Below are 24,840 nucleotides of genomic sequence, written 5' to 3'. Positions count from 1 at the left end.
CCCCGTCCTCTCTGCAAAACCTTTTGGCACGGAGAATGGAAGCCTTTGGGGGCGCGATCTTGTGCTCCTTCAGGCCTCCACCCCTGTTGCCAAAGCTTTTGGCACAGAAAACAAAAGCCTTCAGGGAAACGATCCCTGCAGGTTTCCATTCTCCACACCAAAAAGCCTTTTGCAAAGGGGACAGGGGGATGTGTAAAAAGATGGGCGCTTTTCTGCCAAATGGCCCTGACTGCAGATCTTTCAAAGGTGAGTGACCGGTGATGGGATGGGGAGGAGCCGGTGGGCTAGCATAGCAGGGCTAGTGTTGGTTAGGTCCCTGTTGGTTTTTTTGGGGGGTGGTGGGGTGGGGAAATAGGGGGGATGTTGCATGTCTCTGCAGTTGGTCATCAGGATGACCTACTGTAATGGTGTAACATTCATAACATTGGCAGTATGTCATACGTACTTTTGAGGGTGGTGTCATAACTTTGTACCATTGTTAAGTGAACTGTCATAACTTGAGGACTACCTGTAATCAGTAAGTTGTCTGTAAATTAAAACGTTGAAGTCAGAAGACATTTAATTTCCCATGGTGTGCTTATGGTTTCATTGTGCCCTAGCATGTGTTCTGGGACTTAACAGTCATCTTAGTGAATTGTGCAGCAAGGATATGTAATCCAACTGTGTCTCTCTTTTCCTCTTTCCAAGGCACTAAAGACCCCAGCAGGAACCGTTACAAGCTCTTTCTGGAATGTACTTTAATACTAACCTCGGTGGTTCCCCCTGAACTTCCCATTGAGCTTTCCTTAGCCGTCAACACCTCACTCATTGCTCTTGCCAAATTATGTAAGTTCCAAGACTCAGGGGAGAATGAGATTACAAACTTTGAAAATGTAAAGGTCAAAGGCAACGGCATTTATGTTTCTGGGAAAGACCCATCTTTTACACTACAAATTGTTTTGCTTATTGACTTCATTGCCTGAATCATTGTGATTTGCAATACTGTGGCCTTAAATATAAAAAAATGTGGTTTGTAAAACTATTGGCAACTGCAAAGAGCTTTCAAGTATTTCCTTCACTGGATCAACGAAGCAGTTGAAATCTTCCCTTGTAATCTCCCATGAATTTAAGATGACATGAGTTTTCACTTTGCACATTTACTAATGCAGCCTCTCCAAAATATTGATCTGACACTCCCAGAATTCTCACAAAGCATGGATAACAGTTCTAGGAACAGTAATTTAACACTCAACAGTGGTAAAGGTTTGTGAAACCTTTTTGACCTATGTAACTGACAACGTGCTAAGTTGTATTAACAGAGAAAGAGATTCTAGTCGAATAGAGAACAAAGAGAACTGTGCCATGTGTTTTACAGACACACTGAGCCGTTGACAAAAAATATATGAGTTTGGTTAGGGGATAATTTAATTGTGATTTCTAGTCAATGACTCTTGAGTGGCCTTCCCCTATTAAAAATATATCACATAGTGTTGGTTGCTGCCATTGGAATATGCTCTTTGCTGCACACATTTCTGGATGACACCTCAATTAGAAAAGAGATCCCCAAGATCTCTCTTGATGCTTATGACACTGCAAGGGCTACAAAACGATTGCCAAAGATGTTGGCCTCTATGAATCCACATGCAGGCAGATAGCATGCCAATGGAGAATATGCCAAGCCAGGACATCCAAGGAAAGATGGCCAACTGAAGACATACAGAACTTGCAATTTGCGACCTTCTTTCTACAAGGGAGCCAAAGCAGATCAGTTCCCTTTGATCTCTGGATCTCTGAGGTTGCATAGGCAGTTTCTCCTTATGAAAGAACCTGTTTAAGGCACTAAAGAAATTTGTAATAAGGATCAACAATGGAACAGTTATAGAAAAAGTTTTGTATTTTTAAAAAACCCCTAAAAAGTTGACTTTATTGATTGGATAAAAATTGATACGTGGTAATTCTGGTGGATTCTTTTTTGCTTTAATTATACATACTGCATTTGCCTAAAATGATACGATCTAAATTTTTCCCCCCCAGTAAATAAGTTATTTTACGTAATTCTACTTTTATGAAACTTAAAATGGTTTTTACACTTGTTTTTCTTTAACTAAAATAAGGAAGTTTAGAATTTATTTTTAAAGAAGGAGATATTGTTTCTTTTTGCTATGTTTAACTTTAGGTTTTTTTTCTCTCTCTCTCTGCTAGAATAGTGGGATTATTTTATACTTGTGAAATGTGGATATGCCTATAGGGTGATATGGGATCTGCATTTGAAGATAAGACATTATGTAGAATATTGTGTATTGCACTTGATTTTTTTTATAAAGAGGAAATGGTCCCCTTTTTGTTTCATTAATCTTGGGTTTTTTATTTTGTTTATATCCAAATGTTGGGAACATTTCATGACTTTTAAATGGGATTTTGTTACAGTTAAGAGGTGAAATGTGGACTGTTGAGTTTTATATATGCTAATTAGTGTTAAGTGGACTGAAGACAGTTACTTATGTGATTTGCCTATTCTTAAGAGATGGGTTATGGAATTAAGCATTTTATATTTGGTAGCTAAGAGGAGGTAAAACAATTAGGGAATTGTTTATTCTTGTCACAAAGAGCGTGAGGAGTCATTTTCTTGGCATTGGGTTCTTTTCATATATTTTTCTTGCTATTTTCCCCGTCTTATTTCTATTATTTTTTACTGTTTTATTTAAACTTTTAATGCAATTATTTGGGATGGGGGGGGAGAAGATTATGCCAAGCCACTGTTACTTTTTCAAAGAGTAATCAGCCAATAAAAATCATCCCAGGAGGCAGACAAACTTCTCTGAGAGTCACAAAGAATCTCAAAATATCAGACCAGTTTTGAATTGCCGATGCCAGTATTCAGGAATCCACCATAAGGAAAACTCTGAACAAAAATGCAGGGACATAAGGGAGGAAATTCCTGCTGCCCTTGAAGCACCTTTCCATTACTGTCATGTTTGTCAAACGTCTGGACAGATGAGTTGAAAGTGGAGCTTTTTGGCATTACTGAGAACTGTTACGCTTGAAGAAAATGAAAAACTGCACTCCAGCAAAATTCATTAGCAAATTCTACAAGAGAATGACCAAATTTCTGTGCGTCAGCTGATGAATGTGGGTTATGCAGCATAACCTACTGATACGTTTACAACAAAAAGGCTGGAAAAGAAGTAATATAATAAAAGGCTTTGCCTTAACCCAACTGCAAAGATATAGAGTGATCTGTTATGCAAGACAGTGCAAAACTATTGAGCTGAAATAGTTTTGTAAAGAGGAATGGGCCACAATGGTGATAAGTTAATATGCAAGATTGATCAAAATATAGAGGAAAAGATTGGCTGAAAAGTTGCTAAATGGGGCGTTACCTAAAAGTTTCAGGTTTGTCAACAAATACAATATTGGCTCAGCACCTTCAGTAAAAAGAAATGGCACATTATATTGTCTTGTAATTTGTTTAAGTGAAAATCCTGTCAAGCCTTAAATGAAACGGATCACATTGCAGGTTGCAAATTCTAGGATTTTGGATACTTCCAAAGGATTAACAAACTTTCAATGCTGAAGTTGGATAGGATCACCATAAAGATACTTGACAGATGTTCTTGGCCTGTTCCTGCTTAAATTGTTTTATTATCTCTGGGATTTGAGATATAGAGGATGGAAATATCTTTAAATGAGTAAATACAGTGTGAGCGAAGGGAGTGGATAGAGGGTATTTATAAAAAGAAGTAAAGAAAAAACGCTTTCATTACTGCATGCTCACCCATATATGTCTTTTGTCTCTTGCAGATGTTTACTGCACAGAGCCATTCCGCATCCCCTTTGCGGGCAAGGTCCAGATTTGCTGCTTTGATAAAACTGGCACACTCACCAGTGACAACCTTGTGGTGAGAGGTGTGGCTGGACTTAGGTAAATCCTGAAGCTGAGGGAAGCAGAGTTGTTTAGAATTGTTTGGGGTCCCTTGACCTACCCAGAGTTTCCTTGTCTTGAGTTTCCTGATCATAAGAGGAATTAGTTTTGTTAAGTTGGGAGCCAATTGTGTGAGCATGGCCTTTTGATCTTATTGTAGAGAGGGGAAAGAAGTGACCCCCGTGTCAGACATTCCAGTTGAGACTCATCGGGTCATTGCCACATGTCATTCCTTGATGCAGCTGGATGATGGGACACTGGTGGGTGACCCACTGGAGAAAGCCATGCTTACTGCTGTGGAATGGACTCTGACAAAAGGTAGGCTGGATGAGCTCCTGAGCCCTAAAGCAGCTTTTCCTGTCCTCTGTCTTTCTTATAAGATCGCAGGCATTTTACAGAAACGTGCAGAAGATTTTCTGAGTTGCAAGGAACTAAGAAAGCAAATGCCCATATCTGTTCTATCATAGCAGACTTTATTTGGGCCATGTACAGAGAACATGTCTTAAACACACAGAATAACTTTTTTCTTTAAAGGGTTATCTTCATTTTTGTTGTTGGAATTTGTTGGTTTCAATCCTACGTTATCTGCCCAGAGTTATAATTTGTAAACTCGGTGGCCATTTAAATGGTAACTGGGAAACTCAGAGTAAGTGGACCTTAAACTCTTCCTTTGAATAATGTCCTGTTGAGTCATCCTCTGTGAGCTTTACCTGGCAAGAAAAACAAGCAGGAGCAACGGTTGCTATCCAAATGGTGTATTGATGGGTCATGTTAAAAGCAATAGCAACTTTTCGAGATTTAAGAGATTCCCACATAAGTACAACTGATATATTGAGAATATCAGTTTTCACTTTGCCTGTTCAAAGATCTGTTATTGTAATAGCTTTTTGAGCTCAACATTATATATTTCCTAGTTTTCCTTTACAAGTTTTAACGAAGAAAAATATTTAAAGCATCTCCTCCTTAACTTTTATGTCACAAGATCCTTTCCCCGAGAATATATTATTGCTGAGAACCAAATCAGATGTGGAATTCTGATCCTAGTAGATTTAGACACATTTCACAATTTATTATCAGTTTGATGAACAATACCAAGCCAAAAAACCCACCCTTTTCTCTGTCTCTTTCCTTTTTTAAAAACCTTTTTTGCAATGTAAGTGAACCAACACGTGGAACTATATGGTTTCCCAATATTAGTGTGTACATTGCAAAAATTGTCTCTTTCACAACCAATTCACCTTAGGGAGTATTCAAATCACCAGCTTCATACCATTCTCTATTATAATGGAGTTAGCAATATCACTCTAGCAAAACCTACTATTTCCTGCTGATCATGCCCTTTTGCCATGTGTGTGTCCCTAAATGCCTCTACATTTACCTATTGTTTCGGTTTTGTGCCTTTAAGTCAGTTTTTGAATCCTAGTGACTCCCTGGACCAATTTTAGCAATGTTTTTCGGGATTGGTTTGCCCTTATTCCCTTCCTAGGGCTGAGAGAGTGTGACTAGCTTAAAGTTACTCAGCTGGCTTAGTGCCCAAGGCAGGACTAGAACTCATGGTCTTGTGGTTTCTAAACTGATGTCTTAACCACTGCACTGAACTGCAAATATTCTATGGATCGCTGCCTGAATTCCTACCACTCTGATTTTGGAGACTTTGCAGTACACTGGGACTTCCAGTCTCTGGAAGTGCCTCTGCTCTTGAAAAGGGATTACGTGGTAGGTCCCATGGTTGAAGAAGGGGAGAAGGTGTGCTCCTGCCATTTGGCTAAACGGTACAAACAAGGGCTTTTTTTTTTTTTTGGTCTCCAACCCCCCCCCCCCCCCCCCACAATCCAAAGGGAAGATTACCGCTTGCAATGTTGAACCCTTTCAGGATTTCCCGATCTCTTTGTTTCCAGATGAGAAAGTTTTCCCCCGAAGTATTAAAACTCAGGGACTGAAAATTCACCAGCGCTTTCATTTTGCCAGTGCCCTGAAAAGAATGTCGGTCTTGGCTTCCTATGAGAAAGTCGGTTCCACTGATCTGTGTTACATTGCAACTGTGAAAGGGGCCCCGGAGATGCTGCATAAAATGGTGAGCTGTTGTCTGCAAATTCCTTCCCCGTGTGCACGTGTTACTGTTTTTTAATGTGATTGTAAGGGATTTCAAAATATTTTACATGAAGCAGTATATACATTTGTTTAATAAACATTTTTTCAAGTTGAGAATCGGATCAGACAGGGCAGGACTTTGGAGGTCTTCTCCAACCCCCTGCACAAGCAGGAGACCCTATACCATTTCAGATAAGTAGCTGTCCAATCTCTTCTTAAAAACCTCCAGTGATGAAGCATCCACAATTACTGAAGGCAAGCTGTTCCGCTGGTTAATTGTTAACTAGCGGAACAATTAATGGGATTAATTAATTACACTCCCATGAGATTGATGCCTTGAATGTATGCAAATCTGAGTTGCTTTGGCATGGGAGATTCTTAATGGCTTTTGGTTAGCTGCACAAAGAAGCTTGCATTTATTGCATGTGCCTAATCGCTGATTTTATTTTAGTTGGTCAAAGCAGATAGGGTTGGGAAGAGAACTCCCAACTGTACCGTTGTAATTAAGTGGAGAAATCTGTGTAATTATTACAGAAAATCATAGGGTATACTTTTCACCTACACCCACATTTCCATATGAATTATCATCAGTTTAGTTGTAAGAATGCTTTTCCAAGTCTTGGAAAATAATTTTCACAATACTATGGTGTAATGTGAAGCTGGAACAGATTGAGAACAGAGTCTTGGCTGTTTGGATTGGAATGTGATGCAAGTAAGTGAGAGTTGCACTCAGTGATCAGCTGTGCAATATCCTGGAAAGGAGAATTAAGATGGAGGTGGTGTTCTGTTACTGGTTAGTCCAGTGTCTGATCTGCCATGCTGACTCTTAACTTGATTTATTCATCTGCTTTATACTCTCCCTTTCTACCTGAGTTAGATAAAACTTCCTTGGCTACTGAGAGACTACTCCTTCATAAAGTTGTCCAGCCTTTTCATAAAACCAACTAAACTGGTATCTGTTGCAAGTGTGCTTTTTTTTTTAAAAAAAAAAGAAGACATAATGATAATGTTGTATTCTGTAATATTTATTAAAATGTGTAGTTGCTCTTTAGGAACAGAATTTTTTTTCAGAACGGAAGAATAGTGGATAAATGGTGATCCGTTTGTCACAAGACTTGCTTTTCTGGGTTAGCTATATGTAGATTGGCATTCCATTGAACGCTCCTATGGTCCACAGGCTGATACAGATAGTCCTCGATTTATATATTTCCGTTTACAACCCTCACAGCATCCCCATGGTCATACGATCAAAATTCCGTCCCTTGTCAACCAGCAAAGATTTATGATGGTTGCAGTGTCCCGGGATCATGTGTTCACTACTTGCGATCTTCCCAGTCAGCTTCCGACAAGCAAAGTCAATGAGGGAAGCCAGATTTGCTTAACAGCTGCAGTGATTCACTTAAGAGCCTTGGTGGAGCAGTGGGCTAATGCCTCCTTAAGTAACACCAGCTGCCTGCAATTAGTGCAGGTTCGCATCCCACCAGGCTCAAGGTTGACTCAGCCTTCCATCCTTCCGAGGTAGGTAAAATGAGGACCCAGATTGTTGGGGGCAATTAAGCTGACTTTGTAATAATGCCGCTTGGGGGGGGGGTGTGAAAGCCCTAATAAGCAGGCATATACATAGAATGAAGGCTACTGCTAAGCTTGTAAGCCGCCCTGAGTCTTCGGAGAAGGGCGGGATATAAATGGAATAAAAATAAAAATAAATAAAATAACAACCATGGCAAAAAAGTTGTAAAATTAGGTGCAACTCAATTGCTTTGCTTAGCAGCAGAAAGTCTGGTCCCAACTGTGATTGTAAGTCGAGTACAGTACTATCTGTAATTCTCCATTTGATCACTTAACTTCTATTTTTGTATGGTAAAGCAGAGAAGAACAAAGAGCAGATACCTCCAACACTCCTGCTGCCCTCCAGCTACCCTGTTTCCCTGAAGTAAGGCCTACCCCCAAAATAAGCCCTAGCATGATTTTTTGGGGGGTGGGCCTAATATAAGGCCTACCACCAATATAAGCCCTAGTTTGGGGGCGAGGCACATGCTTAAAAATCAAGCTAGGGTGGGGGTGGCAGTGTGGAGCTGCCCCACATGCCACACACCCACTCTCCTTGCAGCCAGGCCTCTCCTCGCTAGCCCACTTCTTCTGTGGTGTCTTCTGCAGCCAGGCCTGCATTTCTCAGTCAGAGGCCTTTCTGGAAGGCCACTGCAGCAAAGAACCGAGCTATGGATTCAATTCATAGCTCGGTTCTGCAAGACCTCTGCAGCTGAGGACCGAGCTATGGATTGAATCCATAGCTCAGTCCTTGGCTGCAGAGGCCTTCTGGAAAGGACTGACTGTGAAATGCAGGCCGGAATGCAGCTGCAGAATGAAAATGCTCCTTTGGCCCCAGACGAAGTGGACCTGCTGGGCAGAGCTGTCAGTGCCGAAGGTGAGTAAGACATCCCCCCAAAATAAGACCTGGTGCCTCTTTTGGAGGTTAAAAAAAAATAAAGTAAGACCCGATCTTATTTTCAGAGAAACACTGTATATTAGGGCTATTGCTCCAGTATCCTCAACCATAATCATTGGCTGCAAATTTGGCAGCCATAATGCCAATATACCTGGAAGGATGCCCGTTTGGAGCAACATAACATTGGCTGAAGGATCCTGAACTTCTCTGCCTATGCTGGAAGTCTCTTCGGTATCTCACGGTGACGTGTGTGTCCTTCCTGTCTTGACACCCTTTTTTATCTGAACGTAACTGTCGGTTTGGTTAGAGATTTTTCTTTTAGCAGTATTTCTTGTAACGGTTGCTGTCTTTTTGTGCAGTTCTCTCAGTGCCCAAGTACCTATGATGCTATTCACACAGAGATATCACGTGAGGGAGCCAGAGTTTTGGCCCTTGGCTACAAAGAATTGGGGCACCTCACTCATCAGCAAGTAAGTTTCAAATCTTCTATGCAAGCTCATATGTGCCGTAAGCTACTTTGGTGCTCTGGGAGATGCAATCCGTCTATGATAACTCAGTAATCCCGTTAGATTTATAGGCAGTGGCTTACATGCTCCCTTTTAAAATGGGGTATTCCTTCTGTTTACTTCACACTTGCAGGGGTGGGTGGGAGAGAGAGCAATGGCAGCAACCATCTTAATTGAATTATTCCAGTTTCTTCTTGGTAGCAAACCATCCTCTGTATATTCTGAAGGTCTCATTGAAGACTTGCAGAAGACTAAAGCCTCTTAATGCCTTCTTTCTTAATGTGAAGCCCTCTCTCCTCCTGCCGGGGAAAGAACTACCAAATTCTAAATAAGCAGAAGGAAGGCTGCTTCTCATGTACCAAATTTACAATGAAGCCTGCTTTTTGTGGGGTATGTGTGTGTGTGTGTGTGTTTGTTGTAGCTTAGGCAGTATAGCGATGCTGTACTTGAAACGCAAATGGCACAGTTGCTGCTTGGAAAGCTGCTCTGTAAGAGACGCCCAGGGCAATGGAGGGGTGAGGGAGTAAGAAAGAGACGAAGGGGGCAAAATAATTTATTTATTTATTTTATTGCATTTATATACCGCCCTTTCCCTGAGGACTCAGGGCGGTTTACAGGGAGTTAAAAATCAACCATACAAAAGTTAAAACCCAATTTAAAAAATATTAAATCAACCCTGTACTATTAAAAACCCCAGTTAAAATGAATGTCTCCTCAGCCTGGGCCCGAGAGCTCAAAGAGCCAGGTCTTCAGGCCCCGGCGGAATGATCGGAGGTCAGGAGCAGTCCTCAGCTCCACCGGCAGCTGGTTCCAGAGGGCAGGCGCCCCCACTGAGAAGGCCCTATCCCTGGGTGTCACCCGCCGGCAATCTCTTACCGGCGGGACCCTGAGCAGACCCTCCCTGTGGGAGCGCACTGGGCGAAGGGCGTTTGATGCCGGCAGCAGGTGTTCCCTCAAATACCCCGGACCCAGGCGACATAAACCCTCCTGAATTGCAATATGCTGCAAACGTTAGACTGAGAATGAACTTGAAGACATACTGTTTCCAATGAATTTAAAGAGAAGAAGACAGACTGGAGAAAAGCGGGTTGGCGAGATGTGTAAGAATGGGTTGTTCCAGGAAGGGAACCTACTGGCAGCGGTTGGATTCATGCCTTGTGCTGTGGCATGGTTTGTTTTGTTGAATAAAAAAAGCACACTGGTTATTTCATGGAACGCAATAGGCCCAACAAGAAATTAAAAGACGCTTGCTCCTGGGGAGGAAAGCCATGGCAAATCTAGACAGCACACTAAAAAGCAGAGACATCACCCTGTCAACAAAAGTGTGTATAGTCAAGGCTATGGTCTTCCCAGTTGCAATGTATGGCTGTGAAAGTTGGACCATAAGAAAGGCTGAGCGCCAAAGAATTGAGGCCTTTGAGCTATGGTGCTGGAGAAGACTCCTACGAGTCCCTTGGACTGCAAGGTGATAAAACCGGTCAGTCCTAGAGGAGATCAACCCTGACTGCTCTTTAGAAGGCCAGATCCTGAAGCTGAAACTCAAATACTTTGGCCACCTAACGAGAAGGAAGGACTCACTGGAGAAGAGCCTAATGCTAGGAAAGATTGAGGGCAAGAGAAGAAGGGGACAACAGAGAATGAGGTGGCTGGATGGAGTCATTGAAGCAGTAGGCGTGAGCTTAAATGGACTCCAGAAGATGGTAGAGGACAGGAAGGCCTGGAGGAACATTGTCCATAGGGTCGCGATGGGTCGGACACGACTTCACAGCTAACAACAACAATAGGCCCAAATCAATAATCAATTTGAAATCAAATCCCACTTAAGAAGCATATTACCTAACTCGGGACCAACGTGGAATGAAAGTAGAATCATAAAACATGGAAGTCATAAAGATGTTGGAGTAGGGAGGAAAAAAAAAATATTTAAATGTAATCTGGATCCACATCTTAAATATACTTAATTATGTGACTTTTAGAAGGGCACGCAATGATTTCCAAGTTATCATTCATTGGTGGGGGGGGGAGGTGAGGGATGTTACATTAATGTAAAAAAGTCTTTGCTATAATCATTTTATGTATTTCCTATTCAAAGGCACGAGAAATAAAGCGGGAGGCCCTGGAATGTGACCTGAGGTTCACAGGCTTCATTGTAGTTTCCTGCCCTCTTAAAGTCGACTCGAAGCCAGTTATCCGGGAGATCCTGAACGCTTCCCACCGTGTGAGTTGTGGCTGAGAAACTGTGGAAGGAACCAAGAAGAGGGGCCTAGGCAAATGTTTGAGCCAGTTTGCATAATTTCACCAGCCCTCCTAATTCTTCATCCCCTCTTCCTGTTTGTCGGATCTGCACTGCTCTTTTGTCACCTCCAATCCAAAGGGATGAAATTTATTACGGTATCTTTTTGTCTACGCGTTCTTAGATTAAATCGGCTAGGGCAGCAGAATAAGTCTTTGAAGAACAGCTAAGCAAACAGAAAAAATCCTGCAGGAGCAGATGAAAAAAACAACCACCCAGTCAAGCATCCAATTTTTCCTCAGGACCTGATAAAGCCTTGGAGAGCTCCCAGGCTTGCTTGCAGCAGCCCTGCCATGCTGTTCTGTTCTCAGCATCTGTAGGCATATTGCTATGGGAGTTGAACAGTTCTTCTTTTGGATAGGATATATTTCTCTTGTTTGGAGTGGAGGACATAGGCAAGCACAATGTTTCCTCTTTGCAGCATGGGTATTACACAAGATGGGATGTTCTTATTTGAGAGACAAAAGGATCAAAGCTGCGTTTCCAAAATTGCTTGGGGAGGGGGAGAGGAAACGCACCCTTCAGCAAGGCTGTATTTTTTTTTTAATTACCACAGGCCAGTATGCTGCTTTTGTACGCACGTTTTCCAGAATGCTTTTTTCAAGCAGTAGTTCTGGAGCAGATGGGCCATTTCCGCAGAGCGGCTTCACTGCATGTTGCATATAGTCATGTGGCACAAACCTGCCCTTTACCCCCCCCCCCACTCTACAGGTAGTGATGATAACAGGTGACAGCCCACTGACTGCTTGCCACGTGGCCCAGGAGCTGCACTTCACCCAAAAGGAGCAGACTCTCATTTTGCAGCCATCTGCTAGTAAAGGTAAAGGTAAAAACAACAACAACAACAACCGTCTGAGAGGAGGGAGGGAGAGAAGACAGATGGTGCTGCAACTTTGCACAGAGCATGTTGTCACTTTTTGCAGCATTTGCTCTCTAGGACATGTAAGTCACAGCCTAGCCCTTTTTTTCCTGGGAGCCAGTAAAATCACCCGGTGCTGTTTTGGTCGTTGCTGCAGCTTGTTGTTTACAATGGCTTTCCACTGGGTGATTGGTTTTTAGTCTGTGGTGTCGAGGAGAATTATTCCCCTGTTCTCCATGAGTACTTTTCCTGGATGAGTGCTACCAGACAGACAGCCACCTACCTCCCTGTGCTTAATTCCCTTCTCTGCTCTAGGCTCCGATTGGAGGTGGCAATCCATCAGCGGCGCTACTGTCCTCCCAGTTGTCCCAGACTCACTGCAGGAACTGACCAGCGACCACAACCTGTGCATCACAGGGGAGGGTCTTGCTCATCTGCAGGCTACAGACTCCCGGCTGCTGCTGAAACTCATTCCACACATCCAGGTCTTTGCACGTGTTGCACCCAAGCAGAAGGCAGGTGGCCTGTTATCTTTTAATACCCAGCCCATACTGCCCCCTTGGCTGATTTAACAGATTGTGAGGTTTTCTTTCTTTCTTTCTTTCTTTCTTTTTAAGGATAGTTTGCTAAATCTTACCTGAGAATAGAAACATCTCTTCCATATATATAAATTTGTTACCTGCCATGAGGCAGCCACAGATTTTTAAGTTTGGGAGAGCCTTTAGGGGGAGGTGCCTTAAGATTGGAATCAAGACTCATGTGCGCATCTTGGAAATGATGATTCAGTGGGGTCACTAGTATGCACGCGTGTTTGTGTGTCTGTGTCTCTGTGTGTGTGTTTCCCTTGCCCAATCCTAACCTAGTGAAGCCATTATTTTATTCATGAGTGTCAGACTTCCATTTTTTTTCATTTTAGGAGATTACAGGTAGTCCTCGACTTGCAACTTAATTCTAAGGGAAAGCTGCTTCTGATGTGGCAAATTTACTGACTGTTTGAAGTTAGAACGGACTTTCCCAGAACTATCTATAACCTGTTTTTGAAGTTAGGATGGCCACACATACATTCTACAGTCATATGATTGCATTTTATTTATTTATTTATTTATTTATTTATTTATTTATTTATTTTAATTCCATTTATATCCCGCCCTTCTCCGAAGACTCAGGGCGGCTTACAAGCTTAGCAGTCATCTTTTTTGTCATCTTTATGACTGTTAGCAGCATCCCATGGTTACAGGACCTCAATCTGTGACTTTTTTACAGGTTTCCAGCGGGGGGGGGGGATGGCCTTGCTTAATGACTGCTACAAAAAAATATCAAAAACTCAGATGTAGCGACTTGATACATTGACTTACAACTGTAATTTCTTGTGACCATAATTCTGGACTTAATTACAGTCGTAAGTTGAGGACTTCCTGTACAGAATTGCAAATGTCGAGAACCTGTGCCCTGGGCAATTTTATGCAAATTTTCTTTGTTGATTCTTTATTTTCCCATTATAGGAATTTGTGATCACAACATTGAAAGGACTTGGCTATGTGACTCTGATGTGTGGGGATGGCACTAATGACGTGGGGGCTTTGAAGCATGCTGATGTGGGTGAGTGGTAATTCATTTAAAGATTGTCATTTGGATGGAAACCGAGCCTGTTTATTGTGCGTTTTAATTGTTTTTTTTTAATTAACTTTCCATGAATTGTGATTCTAAAAAAAGAAGGGGGGGATACTTTATTTTGAAGTGATTCATGCACTCGTTGGAACAAGCATCTGAGAAGCATTCTATCCTCACCCAGGAGGAGATGCCTTGTTACAAACTGTGTTACTGTAAATTGTAGGTATCTGCTGACCAATTAGACTCTAAACTATTTAACTGTTACTGTCTTTTGACTGATTGGATTACTTGATTAAACACTTAATCTTTCTTCACAACTAATTATATCGATATTTCTGCAAGGGGGATCAATTGGTTTGATTAAAAGCCCTATCAGTGCAAAGTCAAACAGGCCATCCTGTTTTATTTAAATCATTTATTTGTCTAATGAATTTCTATATTTGTATTATATGTATATATTTACATTGTATCTACACGACCAAAGTTGCATTTACGCTTCAAAACCTCCGCTAAAAAGGTCGGCTTCCATGTTTCTGCCTTTTGTGTGGCTTTTTTAATCCCACATTCTGTAAACGATAGCAGATGGAGCGTGTCAAGCATTATTAATATCCATGTTTCATGATCGTCGGGTTTTTTGACTCATTAGCCCTGTTTTCACCTGCCCTGAAAACAGCTTGCTTGTGTCATCAGGGATGTGATTCACTCTTGCAGGTGTGGCTCTCCTAGCCAATGCCCCGGAGCGAATCCCCGAGCGCAGAAAAAAGCCTCGCGATGCAGTAGCTGATGGGAGACCTGCTGCTTCCTCTTCTCTTGTTGGGAGCAACCTGAGGCCCACCTCCCGAGCTGCCAAACACAGGCTCATGTCTCTCAGGGAGGAGCAGCTTGCCGTACAACGAGTAGGTTGTCAAATCTATTCTGCTTCTCTTGCCGCCGGCCTCAGTTATGCTTCTGGAGTTTCTTTTCCTTTCTGAACCGGGGTGGAGGAGAATGAAGGGAAAGGCAGAACTCCCGTCTACAAATCCTTAACTCGGAGCACGTAGAAACAACGCTCAAATGAATGGGGATTGTAAGAATTGTAAGCTCAGCACACCTGGAATTTCTTAAATTCCCGACACTTTGGATTGAACGGGGGTTGTCCTCTTGTCTTTCCTGTTCCTAGAGAACCGCAGCTTTTCTGTATGGGGGTTTATTTTAGAGACAGATATGTCCTCGACGTACGGCTGTTGGTTTAATGATGGTCTGGAATTAAAACAGCCTCAGAAAGGGTTGCTTTTGGCTATCGCAGAACATTGGACCACCAGTGCCACAGTCACACGGTCGCAGTCTGGGCTTTTGCCTTTATGACCGACTGCTAGGCGCCCCGCGATTGTGTGATTGCCATATGCGCTTTCTGTCGGCTTCCCAGAAAATTAATGGGGAAGCCAGCGGGGAAGTTTGCAAACTGCTGCCCCTTGCTGAGAGGACTCCCCCTCGTCTCTGAGGGCTAGCTGAAAGAGCTGTCTGTCTAGGGGAGCTGAATTCCTGTCTTGGGGTGGAGAAACAGAACTCAAATGCTGAAGGTCTTGCACCCTGCTGGAGAAGTTCTTTCTGCACACAGAGGGGAGCTGAACTCTTTTGGCAGGCAGCTTTTTCAGCCAGCTGCCAGAGATGAGAGGAAGTCAAAATCCAAGCAGAGAATGTAAAGGCAGGGCAGTAGGGTAAGGTGCCTGGGATGCCTTGGGGACCGGGAGGCCCGGCACAGGCCATGTGTGAGTGTCTCTCTGCTCAGGGATTGAAAACCCTGCTTGGATTTTGGCAGGGGGTAAATTTCAGCTCCCAAACAGCCTCCTGAGGCACCCCACACTCCTTTCTTGGGACTTGGCTTAATGAAGTAAGATAGCTTAACAACCACAACTGGGAGTGCCAGGATTGCGGTCATTGAGTAAAGCAGGCATCTGAGCGCCTCGCTTAATGTTTCACTCAACTGTATTAAGATTCCGATCCAAATTACGGTTGTAAGTTGAGGACTACTCCTTTTGGTGTGGATAGCTTGATTGGGAGCTTGCTGTACATTGAACAAGGATGTTTTCCCTCCCCTTGTTTCTAGCAGGAGAGGATCAGCCAGGTGCTAAAAGATTTGGAGGAGGATCAAGTACCCATTGTGAAGTTGGGTGATGCCAGTATTGCAGCTCCATTCACTTCTAAGCTTTCCTCTATACAGTGCAGTAAGTATGGGAGGAAGGAAGTCTGTGCTTAGGGAGGAATGTTTTGCACTTAAGGCCCGCCCTGCCCTTCTACAGCAGTGACATATATCCATCTGGAAGTTTCTCAGTGAGTGTAGATAGTAATCAGTGTGATTTTTATTTTCATGCCATAATCAGTAGAATCCTGTATGTTGAAGGGGACGTATATCTCTAATTTGTGCATCAGAACTTAGAAAATCTAGACTGGAGCCCCTTAGAGAAAGTTCGGTGAATAAGGGAATAGAGCAGAGCTGGAGAAAAAGTGTTGTCACCTTTGTAGGGAAAAAAATTCAGACCCGGGTCGATAGAGATGCTCTGAACCAGCCAGGCAGCCCCGTCTCTCTAAAAAACACAAAAACCTGAGCAACTGCCCCCTGAACTTTTATTCACCTCCTTTTTCTGAATACCAAATACAACATTACATAAACCCCATCAATCTCAAAAAAAAATAAATAGGATACATAGTGATAATTGGATACGTAGTGAGAACTCCTCAGGTGCCTATGAGATCATTACAAAAACAAGATACTAAAAGATATATGTGAAAGCTCTATCATAGCGTTTCCCAAACCTCCCACATGCCATCCTGTGCAAACCAGGAGAGTGTGCTCATCACTGTAATTCACATAGAGGCCGATAAGAAACGTTTGGGAAAGCTGAAGGTTGGGAGGCCAAAAACTGGCTGTTCCCACAACCTTCTCTGGAATTCCAGAGGCCTTTCTAGGCTGAAAGGAAATGGGGAAAAAAATCCACAAGGTAACAATCTTAAGCAGAAATCTTCTCTCCTTTTCTGCAGTCTGCCATGTGATCAAGCAGGGCCGTTGTACACTGGTCACCACCCTCCAGATGTTCAAGATCTTGGCCCTGAATGCCCTCATCTTGGCCTACAGCCAGAGCGTCCTTTATTTGGAAGGTGTGAAATTCAGTGATTTCCAGGCTACACTGCAAGGCTTGCTCCTGGCTGGCTGCTTTCTTTTCATCTCCCGATCCAAGGTATGACGACGGAAGAAAGATGCCTTATTGGAGGCGGAGGGGAAGATAGGAAATGCGGTCAGTGGATAAGAAGAGTCCACATTCCGTTGAGTTCATTAGACCAGGGGTCCCCAACCCCCCCCCGGTCCGTGGACCGGTAACCAGTCCGCGGCCAGTTAGGAACAGCTGGGGGCATGCGCCGAGTCTGCAGGGGCGGGAGAGTGGCAGGACAGAAGCCAGCATACTCAGTGCAAAGGTTCTCCGGCAGCTACGCTTACAGCTGGCTTGCAACATCTGAGCTCAGCATCCTTCCTCCTCCTCCTCCTCCTCCTTGTGCTCTGTCTTCTTCTGCCTCCTCCTCCTCCTGCTTCCTCTCCCTCCTGCTACTTTTTCTTCCTCCTCCTCTTCTTTCTCACTTTCCTCCTCTCCCCCTCCCAGCTGGGCTCATGTTCCCTTCGTGCAAGTCTCCCAAGTTTGCAAGGCAAGCACAAGCTTGCAATGGGGAGGGGGAGTTTCTCCCCCCCCCCAGGTATGTGTTTGTGAGGGTGCTTTCTCAGGGTGCAAAAAGGGGCAAGGAGAAGCTAGCTTTCACTTTGAACACTGCGTCTTCTTCTTCGAGGGAATTTCTCTCTCGTCTGCACCTTTTCTAAGACCGCTGAGTCTTTTGCTTGTTTTGATGGTGCTCCAGATGCCTCATGTTTTGGCAATTTCCTGCCTGCTTTTCGTGGTTTAATTTGGGGTGTGTGTGTGTGTGTTTTCATGCCACTTTCTTCCTGCAGCTCTCAAGTTTGCAAGCCAAGCGCGGTACTACCCGCCTGGGGAGGGGGAAGGGAAAAGCTACATTTTTCTCCTTAAGCACTGTGTCTCCAAGGGAATCCCTCTCTCATCTGCACCTTTTCCAAGGCTGCTGCACTTCCTCAACGTGCTGGATCTTTGATTTGTTTTGCTGGAAGGCTGAGTTTAGGATTGTCTCTTTTCCTTCCCACTCTCTTGAAAGCAGAAAGTCACTGGTCTTATCTAATACAATGTAATAATAATAGAAATAAAGTGCATTATTTGTTTATTTAGAAAATTTAGAATAAATATAATGAATCATCCTGAAACCTGCCCCCCCCCCCCCAGTTCATGGAAAAATTGTCTTCCATGAAACCGGTTCCTGGCGCCAAAAAGGTTGGGGACCTTTGCATTAGACTTCGATGGCGAACCTTTTAGAGACCGAGTGTCCAAACTGTAACCCAAAACCCACTTATGTATTGTCAGGTGCCGGGTGGGCGTGGCCAATTGGGTGGGTGTGGCCAATTGGGTGGGCATGGCCCATTGGGTGGGCGTAGCTGTGGTGGTAACGGCAGACTGGGTGGGACTAAAAAGTTCAATCAATTCCAACTTTGTGAGATCTTTTTTTTGCGAGAAGTTGAAATTGATTGAACTTTTTTTTTTGCACATGGCGGTGGAGGCCTAAAGCGAAAAGGTTTTATTAAACCCAGCTGAAGGCCTAGGACTGGGGCGACGGCGTGCGTACCCATAGAGAGGGCTTTGCGTGCCACCTGTGGCAGACGTGCCATAGGTTTGCCACCACGGGACTAGAACCTTCGAAAGGCAGTAAGCTGGCCATAAAGTTTGGTTCTGTGGCATGTAAGGATGTGCACAAAACCAAAAGAAAATGCAAGGAATTGTTCTCACTTATACCAATCACTCATTCAGTGATCAGTCATTGAAGTTGCGGCCATCGCAGAGTCCCCATGGTCATGCGATTGCAATTTGGGTGTTTGGCAACCAGTGCATAATTACAATGGTTGAAGGCCCCTCCCCATGGTCACATGGTTGCCATTTGCAACCTTAATAGCTGGCTTCTGCCAAGAAAAGTCAATGGGAAAGTCAGCAGGAAATTGCAGTCATGTAATGTCATGTTTAAGGACTGCACCCAAAAATGACAATACGTTGTCCTGGTCAAGTGATATCACATTTAATACTGTGCTGCTTAGAGACAGAGTTGCCAGTTCCCTTTGCGGTTGATAAGTGAGAACTACTTAGATTTTGTTTTTCCAGCTAAGAATCAATAACCCCAAACCATATTTTAATGACTGAAGTTTAGTTTCAGTGGAACAAAATTTTTACCCTGGGGTAAAATTGGGTAGGCACCTATGCCGAACCAAATTACAGAAAATTTGGTCAAGGAAATTCTTTTAAAGTATTTTGAAAATATTAAACTAGCTCCCCAGTAGGAAACATTGTAGACACATATCTCATCCACTGAAAAATTTTTGGATTAGAATTCGGTATCAAAAATGCCTGCTGCCCTTCTCAACAGAGAAATAGAACATTTTCTCTTAGATTTTTTAATGTTTTGATTTTTTTAAAAAAAGGGTTTCATCTGATTTTTATGGGCACTTGAACCCCCTAGATCAGGGAATAAATGTAATATTTTTCTTTGTTTTTTGTGCGGGGTGTTGTCTGTCTCTGGCATGCCCTCATCAAAATTAAGTGTTGTTCATTGCTTATATTTTTGCTTGCACATTGCTCTAAAACAAGAGACTGCTGGCACTAATTGAGTTGCAAAAGTAAGCAGAAGGCTACTGCAGTGACTTAGTTGTATAAAGGTGGAGGATAAAGCACCTCTGTTCAGTACACCATATTTAAAACTGACACAATTTGTTTCACACTCAACAAAACTGCAAGTTTTGCTCTGATCTTGAAACCTTTCAAAACACATATTTTGCTTCATGCTGAGAGCACCCGAGACATGTAATCCAAGGGTGACTGTTTCAAGGTCAGACATTTTCCACGCAACGAAGGAACCTTGGGCCAGTCTCCCTCTCTCAGCTCTAGGAAAAAAGCAAGGGCAAACCAAAATCTTGCAAAAACCTTACTAAGAAAACTACGTGGACTTGTCTAGCCTGTCGCCAGGAGTCAAAACTGTCTTTGAAAACTGATGAGAACTACTTAGCTTACAGCACTTGTGTGCACGCGAAGCAATTTTCAAAATGGATTTGAACTGGTAAAGATAGGCTTTCTTTTGATTTCTGTGTCTTAAATTCTTCCAACAGGTTGACAGGCCTTTTCTTCTAGGGGGTCATTTTCAAAGTACCGTATATACTTGAGTATAAGCCGAATTTTTCAGCCCACTTTTTGGGCTGAAAAATTCCACTTCGGCTTATACTCCAGTCAACAAAAAAACTTACCCAGGACTTGTACGCGGCCGAGGCTTTGGTGCTTCCGGGATCGCATGCACCTCTCCCAAGCCACCGCCGTCCGAGACCTGCCGAAGTTTGGGGAGGTTTGGGGAGGTGCGCGCGCACCTCCCCAAACCTCCCCAAACGTCGGCAGGTCTCCGTTCCTCCGCGCCCTGCCTGCCTGCTTCTTTCTGCAGCGGAAAGAAGCAGGCAGGCAGGGCGCGGAGGAACGGAGACCTGCCGACGTTTGGGGAGGTTTGGGTGCCTCCCCAAACCTCCCCAAACGTCGGCAGGTCTCCGTTCCTCCTGACGACGTTTGGGGAGGTTTGGGCACCTCCCCAAACCTCCCCAGGTCTCCGTTCCTCCGCGGAGACCTGCCGACGTTTGGGGAGGTTTGGGTGCCTCCCCAAACCTCCCCAAATGTCGGCAGGTCTCCGTTCCTCCTGCCAACGTTTGGGGAGGTTTGGGCGCCTTCCCAAACCTCCCCAGGTCTCCGTTCCTCCGCGCAGACCTGCCGACGTTTGGGGAGGTTTGGGCGCCTCCCCAAACCTCCCCAGGTCTCCGTTCCTCCGCGCAGACCTGCCGACGTTTGGGGAGGTTTGGGCGCCTCCCCAAACGTCGGCAGGAGGAACGGAGACCTGCCGACGTTTGGGGAGGTTTGGGGAGGCGCCCAAACCTCCCCAAACGTCGGCAGGTCTGCGCGGAGGAACGGAGACCTGGGGAGGTTTGGGGAGGCGCCCAAACCTCCCCAAACGTCGGCAGGAGGAACGGAGACCTGCCGACGTTTGGGGAGGTTTGGGGAGGTGCGCGCGCACCTCCCCAAACTTCGGCAGGTCTCCGGACGGCGGCGGCTTGGGAGAGGTGCGCGTGATCCTGGAAGCACCGAAGCCTCGGCCGCGCGCAAGTCCTCGGTAAGCTCCGGGCGGTCACTTGCTTCGCGTCTCCTGAGGGAAGGGGGGGCGACTGGAGCGGGCGTGTTTCCTCGCCTGCTGGGCGCCGCGATTTGCCCGGGGAACGCGCGGGCCCCGAATGGCAGCGTGGAGCGAGGAAGCGGACAGCCAGGGCTTCCCCGAGAGCCGCGGCCACACAGGGTATTCCTGTGTATTCAGGCTTGCAAAATGGCGGATCGAGCCTCTGCTGGCGGCGGAGGCTTGCAGAGCGCGGATCCAGCCTCCGCCGGCGGCGGAGGCTTGCAGAACGGCGGATCGGCTTATACTCGAGTCAACAACTTTTCCCAGTTTTTGGGGGTGAAATTGGGGGTCTCGGCTTATACTCGAGTCGGCTTATACTCAAGTATATACGGTAACCATCCTGCAGGCTGCTTCCCAAGTGAATAAGAGTCAGGCTCCAAACTTCCTATAGAATTCTAACCCTGACCTATTTCTTCTCATTTCCAGCCTCTGAAAACCCTCTCCCAAGAGCGTCCGCTCCCTAATATCTTCAATCTGTACACAGTTCTTACAGTGCTGCTACAATTTATGGTCCATTTTGTCAGTCTGGTGTATCTGTATCGAGGTGCACAAGCCCGCAGTGAGACCAAGTGAGTGCTGCTTGGATTTAAATATGAGGGTACAGAATCGGAAGTAAAAATGCCTGAGTTGTAAGGAAATACAGGTGTTCTCCAGATGTGTGGCCTTCAGATCCCAGAATTTTCAGCGATGTCCACGCTTCTAGGAGAAGTGTGAGTGGGAAGTCAGGTCATCTGGAGGATACTCAAGCCTGGAAGGGCTGAGAAAAACATTTAAGGATCTTTCTGTTTCTTTAAGGAAAGAAGACTTTGTTGATCTCTATAAGGAGTTTGAACCCAGTCTTGTGAATAGCACTGTTTACATCATGTCCATGGCCATGCAGATGGCTACATTTGCCATTAACTATAAGGTAACATTTGCTTATTTTTTATAATTTTGTGATAGCCAATACTTTTATCTCCTGTTTCATATAGTGCTAGGACCTTGCATTGCAAGCAATATGCAAAGCAGTAGGTGTCATGATGAAACCAAATTTAAACAGGAAAACTTCAAATTATTGTCTTATTTCTCCTTGTTCTGCATGGCAGAGTATAGATCATATGGATGGAGCCCATTTTGTAGTTTGAGTGTTATAAATGGTTTTGGATGCTGCTTTTAATTGGGGTGCTTTTTGTTGTTGTTAGGGCATTTTAATTGTTAGCCATCCAAAGTCATGTCTACAAGATGGGTAGCCATATAAATTAAATATGTATTTATGGAAACTGGGATCAGTCCCAGATTTCAGAATTTTGAGGTGTATTGTCCTATCTCAAGGGTAATGATTCTAGAATAAAGAATTCATTACAAGTAGATTAATCCTGATGGCAGTTGCATACATAATGAATTTCCGAGAATCTTTGACAGAACTCCAGTTAAACATGAAAGAAGATCAAAGGTGCCAGGCCCTTTTAACAATTCTTCAGTCCTATTTGACTAAGATAGGTTGGATACAAACTTGCACTTTCACCTAATAAGTGAAAAATGTGCTGTCATAATAAAGCCTCACAGTGAAGGTGAGGCTGTTGTCACGTGTAGCCACAGCATTGACATGAAAATACTCTCTGTTTTGTAAGAAAAGTCTTGCCAAACAAATTATACCTTGACAACCTTTTATTAGTATGTTGTATGACATCTGCAGTTTAGGTTTCAGTTCTACTCCTAAATTACTGATATAGTTTGGCCATCTTTCCACACCTTGGTTTTATTTATCTAGGGCCACCCATTCATGGAAAGTCTAAGGGAAAACAAACCTCTGCTATGGAGCATCATTATTTCAGGATTAGCAATTGTCGCCCTTTTGACTGGCTCCTCCCCAGAGTTTAATGAACAATTTGGACTTGTGGAAATCCCAACAGAGGTGAGTAAGGAAGACCTTTGCTAGGCCTATCCTCTGATATCCCTTTTCCAACTAGCTGTAGAAATTAAAGAGGGGGAAAAAACTGCAATATTGTTAAGATAAAAATGTTCTGGGTTTCAGTAGTTCAAACCTCTTTTTTGAATTGGAGGTGTTTTGAGGAGTACTTTACTTCCGGCAAAAGCACAGTAGTCTGAAGACTAGGAGGTCCACTCAGTAAACTCCTGCACCTGTTGATTGGTTATATTGATCTTAGAAAAATGTATACTTAATGCAGGGACTTAGAGAACAAAAAACAAAACAAAACAGGTTTGTTTTTGTTCAGGACAAATGATAATTGAGGCAAGGTATAGTGTGTTTTTAAGGGACGCGGTGGCTCAGAGGGTTAGGACACTGAGCCTGTCAATCAGATGGTTGGCAGTTTGGCAGGTCAAATCCCGAGTGCCGCATAACAGAGTGAGCTCCTGTTACTCGTCCCAGCTTCTGCCAACCTAGCAGTTCGAAAGCACGTAAAAATGCAAGTAGAAAAATAGGGACCACTCCGGTGGGAAGGTAACAGCGTTCCGTGTGCCTTTGGCGTCTAGTCATGCTGGCCACATGACCACGGAAGACGTCCTCGGACAAGCGCTGGCTCTTCGGCTTTAAAACGGAGATGAGCACCGGCCCCTAGAGTCGGAAGCGACTAGCACGCATGTGTGGGGGAACCTTTACCTTTATAGTGTGTTTGGAGGAAGAATTGAAGATTACTCAGACACATATAGTAAGACTAAGTGGAGGCAGTCTTGTGTACTCCAGGTGTTTTGGAATAGGAGTTGGCAGGCCTAGCAATGGGGCGACAGTAGGTTTCTAAAACTTCTTCAGAGACTTAATTTTCCCTATAACTAATAATGAATTAAAAATATAACCAAAAGAATGTTGTAGCTATATGCTGCTTATAGTTACCAATAATAGATTTCTGCCTACTAAAAATATGAATGGGACAGATGACCAACTTTTAATAATAACTTCCTTGCTTACTGATTTACCAGATCAACTCCCATCTTTATTTCAAGACTATAGAACAGGGGTGTCAAACTGCCGGCCCGCAGGCCAGATGCATCATGGCGAAACCGCGCCCACCCCATTGCCGGCAATGGCAAAATAGTCGCGATACGTCATGACACATCACGTCATGTTGTGAGTTTGACACCCCTGCTATAGAACAATTTTCATTCCAGGCTTGATACTTACTAGATTTGAATGCAATACGGAAAATGTTCTTTCTGGGACTTGGTACATCTTGTTGTTGTTTTTTTTCTATTTCAGTTTAAACTAGTGATCACTAAAGTACTGGTGGCCAACTTCTTCATTGCTCTGCTCATAGACAGGATCCTGCAGTTCCTACTAGGCGGCACAAAGCTCAAAGTGCCTTCTTGAGACTCATTCTTCTCCCTTCTCAGAAGTGAAGTGAAGGACAGCCAGAAAAAGATACCACCGAAATACAGCACTACGAAAGGAATATTTATTCTTTGATAGCTGTTTTATTCCAGTTTGGGACTGGCAAGCCAATTTTTATTGTGTTAAGTCTGGAAAGCACAACAAAAGTTGTGCAAGGGCCTACATTAATCTTCACAAGTCTGCCAAACAGAGCAGCAGTTGTTAACCTTTGTACTGCCTCTTCACCACTCCTAGAAAGGTTGGTCATGAGATTTGATAATAAAATGGCAATCAGTGCATTTTGGTACAGGGGGGATTTTTTTTTCTTTGAGTTAATATATCCTTAGTTCCCCCCTCCCCATATCGAATCTTGATTTGATGTGAGGTCTGTCTAAAGAATGGAGCAATATCTTTCATTTTTCATAAACGTCATTATTGGCAGTAATACACATTTCAGAATGTTTGAAATAGCCAGAAATAAGTACAGAGAT

The 24,840-nt window shown here is 43.9% G+C and overlaps 1 protein-coding gene across 2 annotated transcripts in view; it reads left to right on the top strand.

Moving 5' to 3' along the window:
• The window catches only part of ATP13A1 (ATPase 13A1), a 38,937-nt gene extending 14,219 nt beyond the window's left edge, over window positions 1-24,718 (top strand). The window contains exons 11-26 of one of the 2 annotated variants that reach the window (XM_081316578.1): window positions 688-825; window positions 3,781-3,901; window positions 4,062-4,219; window positions 5,800-5,975; window positions 8,798-8,908; window positions 11,037-11,162; window positions 11,949-12,057; window positions 12,412-12,611; window positions 13,599-13,695; window positions 14,419-14,603; window positions 15,794-15,911; window positions 16,726-16,922; window positions 21,469-21,611; window positions 21,838-21,949; window positions 22,793-22,936; window positions 24,239-24,718. In XM_081316578.1, the coding sequence (XP_081172704.1) occupies window positions 688-825; window positions 3,781-3,901; window positions 4,062-4,219; window positions 5,800-5,975; window positions 8,798-8,908; window positions 11,037-11,162; window positions 11,949-12,057; window positions 12,412-12,611; window positions 13,599-13,695; window positions 14,419-14,603; window positions 15,794-15,911; window positions 16,726-16,922; window positions 21,469-21,611; window positions 21,838-21,949; window positions 22,793-22,936; window positions 24,239-24,349 (2,246 nt within the window). In that variant the 3' untranslated portion in view covers window positions 24,350-24,718. The remainder of the gene's footprint in view (window positions 1-687; window positions 826-3,780; window positions 3,902-4,061; window positions 4,220-5,799; window positions 5,976-8,797; window positions 8,909-11,036; window positions 11,163-11,948; window positions 12,058-12,411; window positions 12,612-13,598; window positions 13,696-14,418; window positions 14,604-15,793; window positions 15,912-16,725; window positions 16,923-21,468; window positions 21,612-21,837; window positions 21,950-22,792; window positions 22,937-24,238) is intronic. The other variant, XM_081316579.1, reaches the window with a different exon arrangement.
• Window positions 24,719-24,840: the final 122 nt, after the last annotated feature.

Source organism: Vipera berus (genome assembly GCF_964194415.1).
Source record: "Vipera berus genome assembly, chromosome: 2".
Taxonomy (NCBI): Eukaryota; Metazoa; Chordata; class Lepidosauria; order Squamata; family Viperidae; genus Vipera; species Vipera berus.
This window is presented reverse-complemented; position numbering and strand designations above follow the sequence as displayed.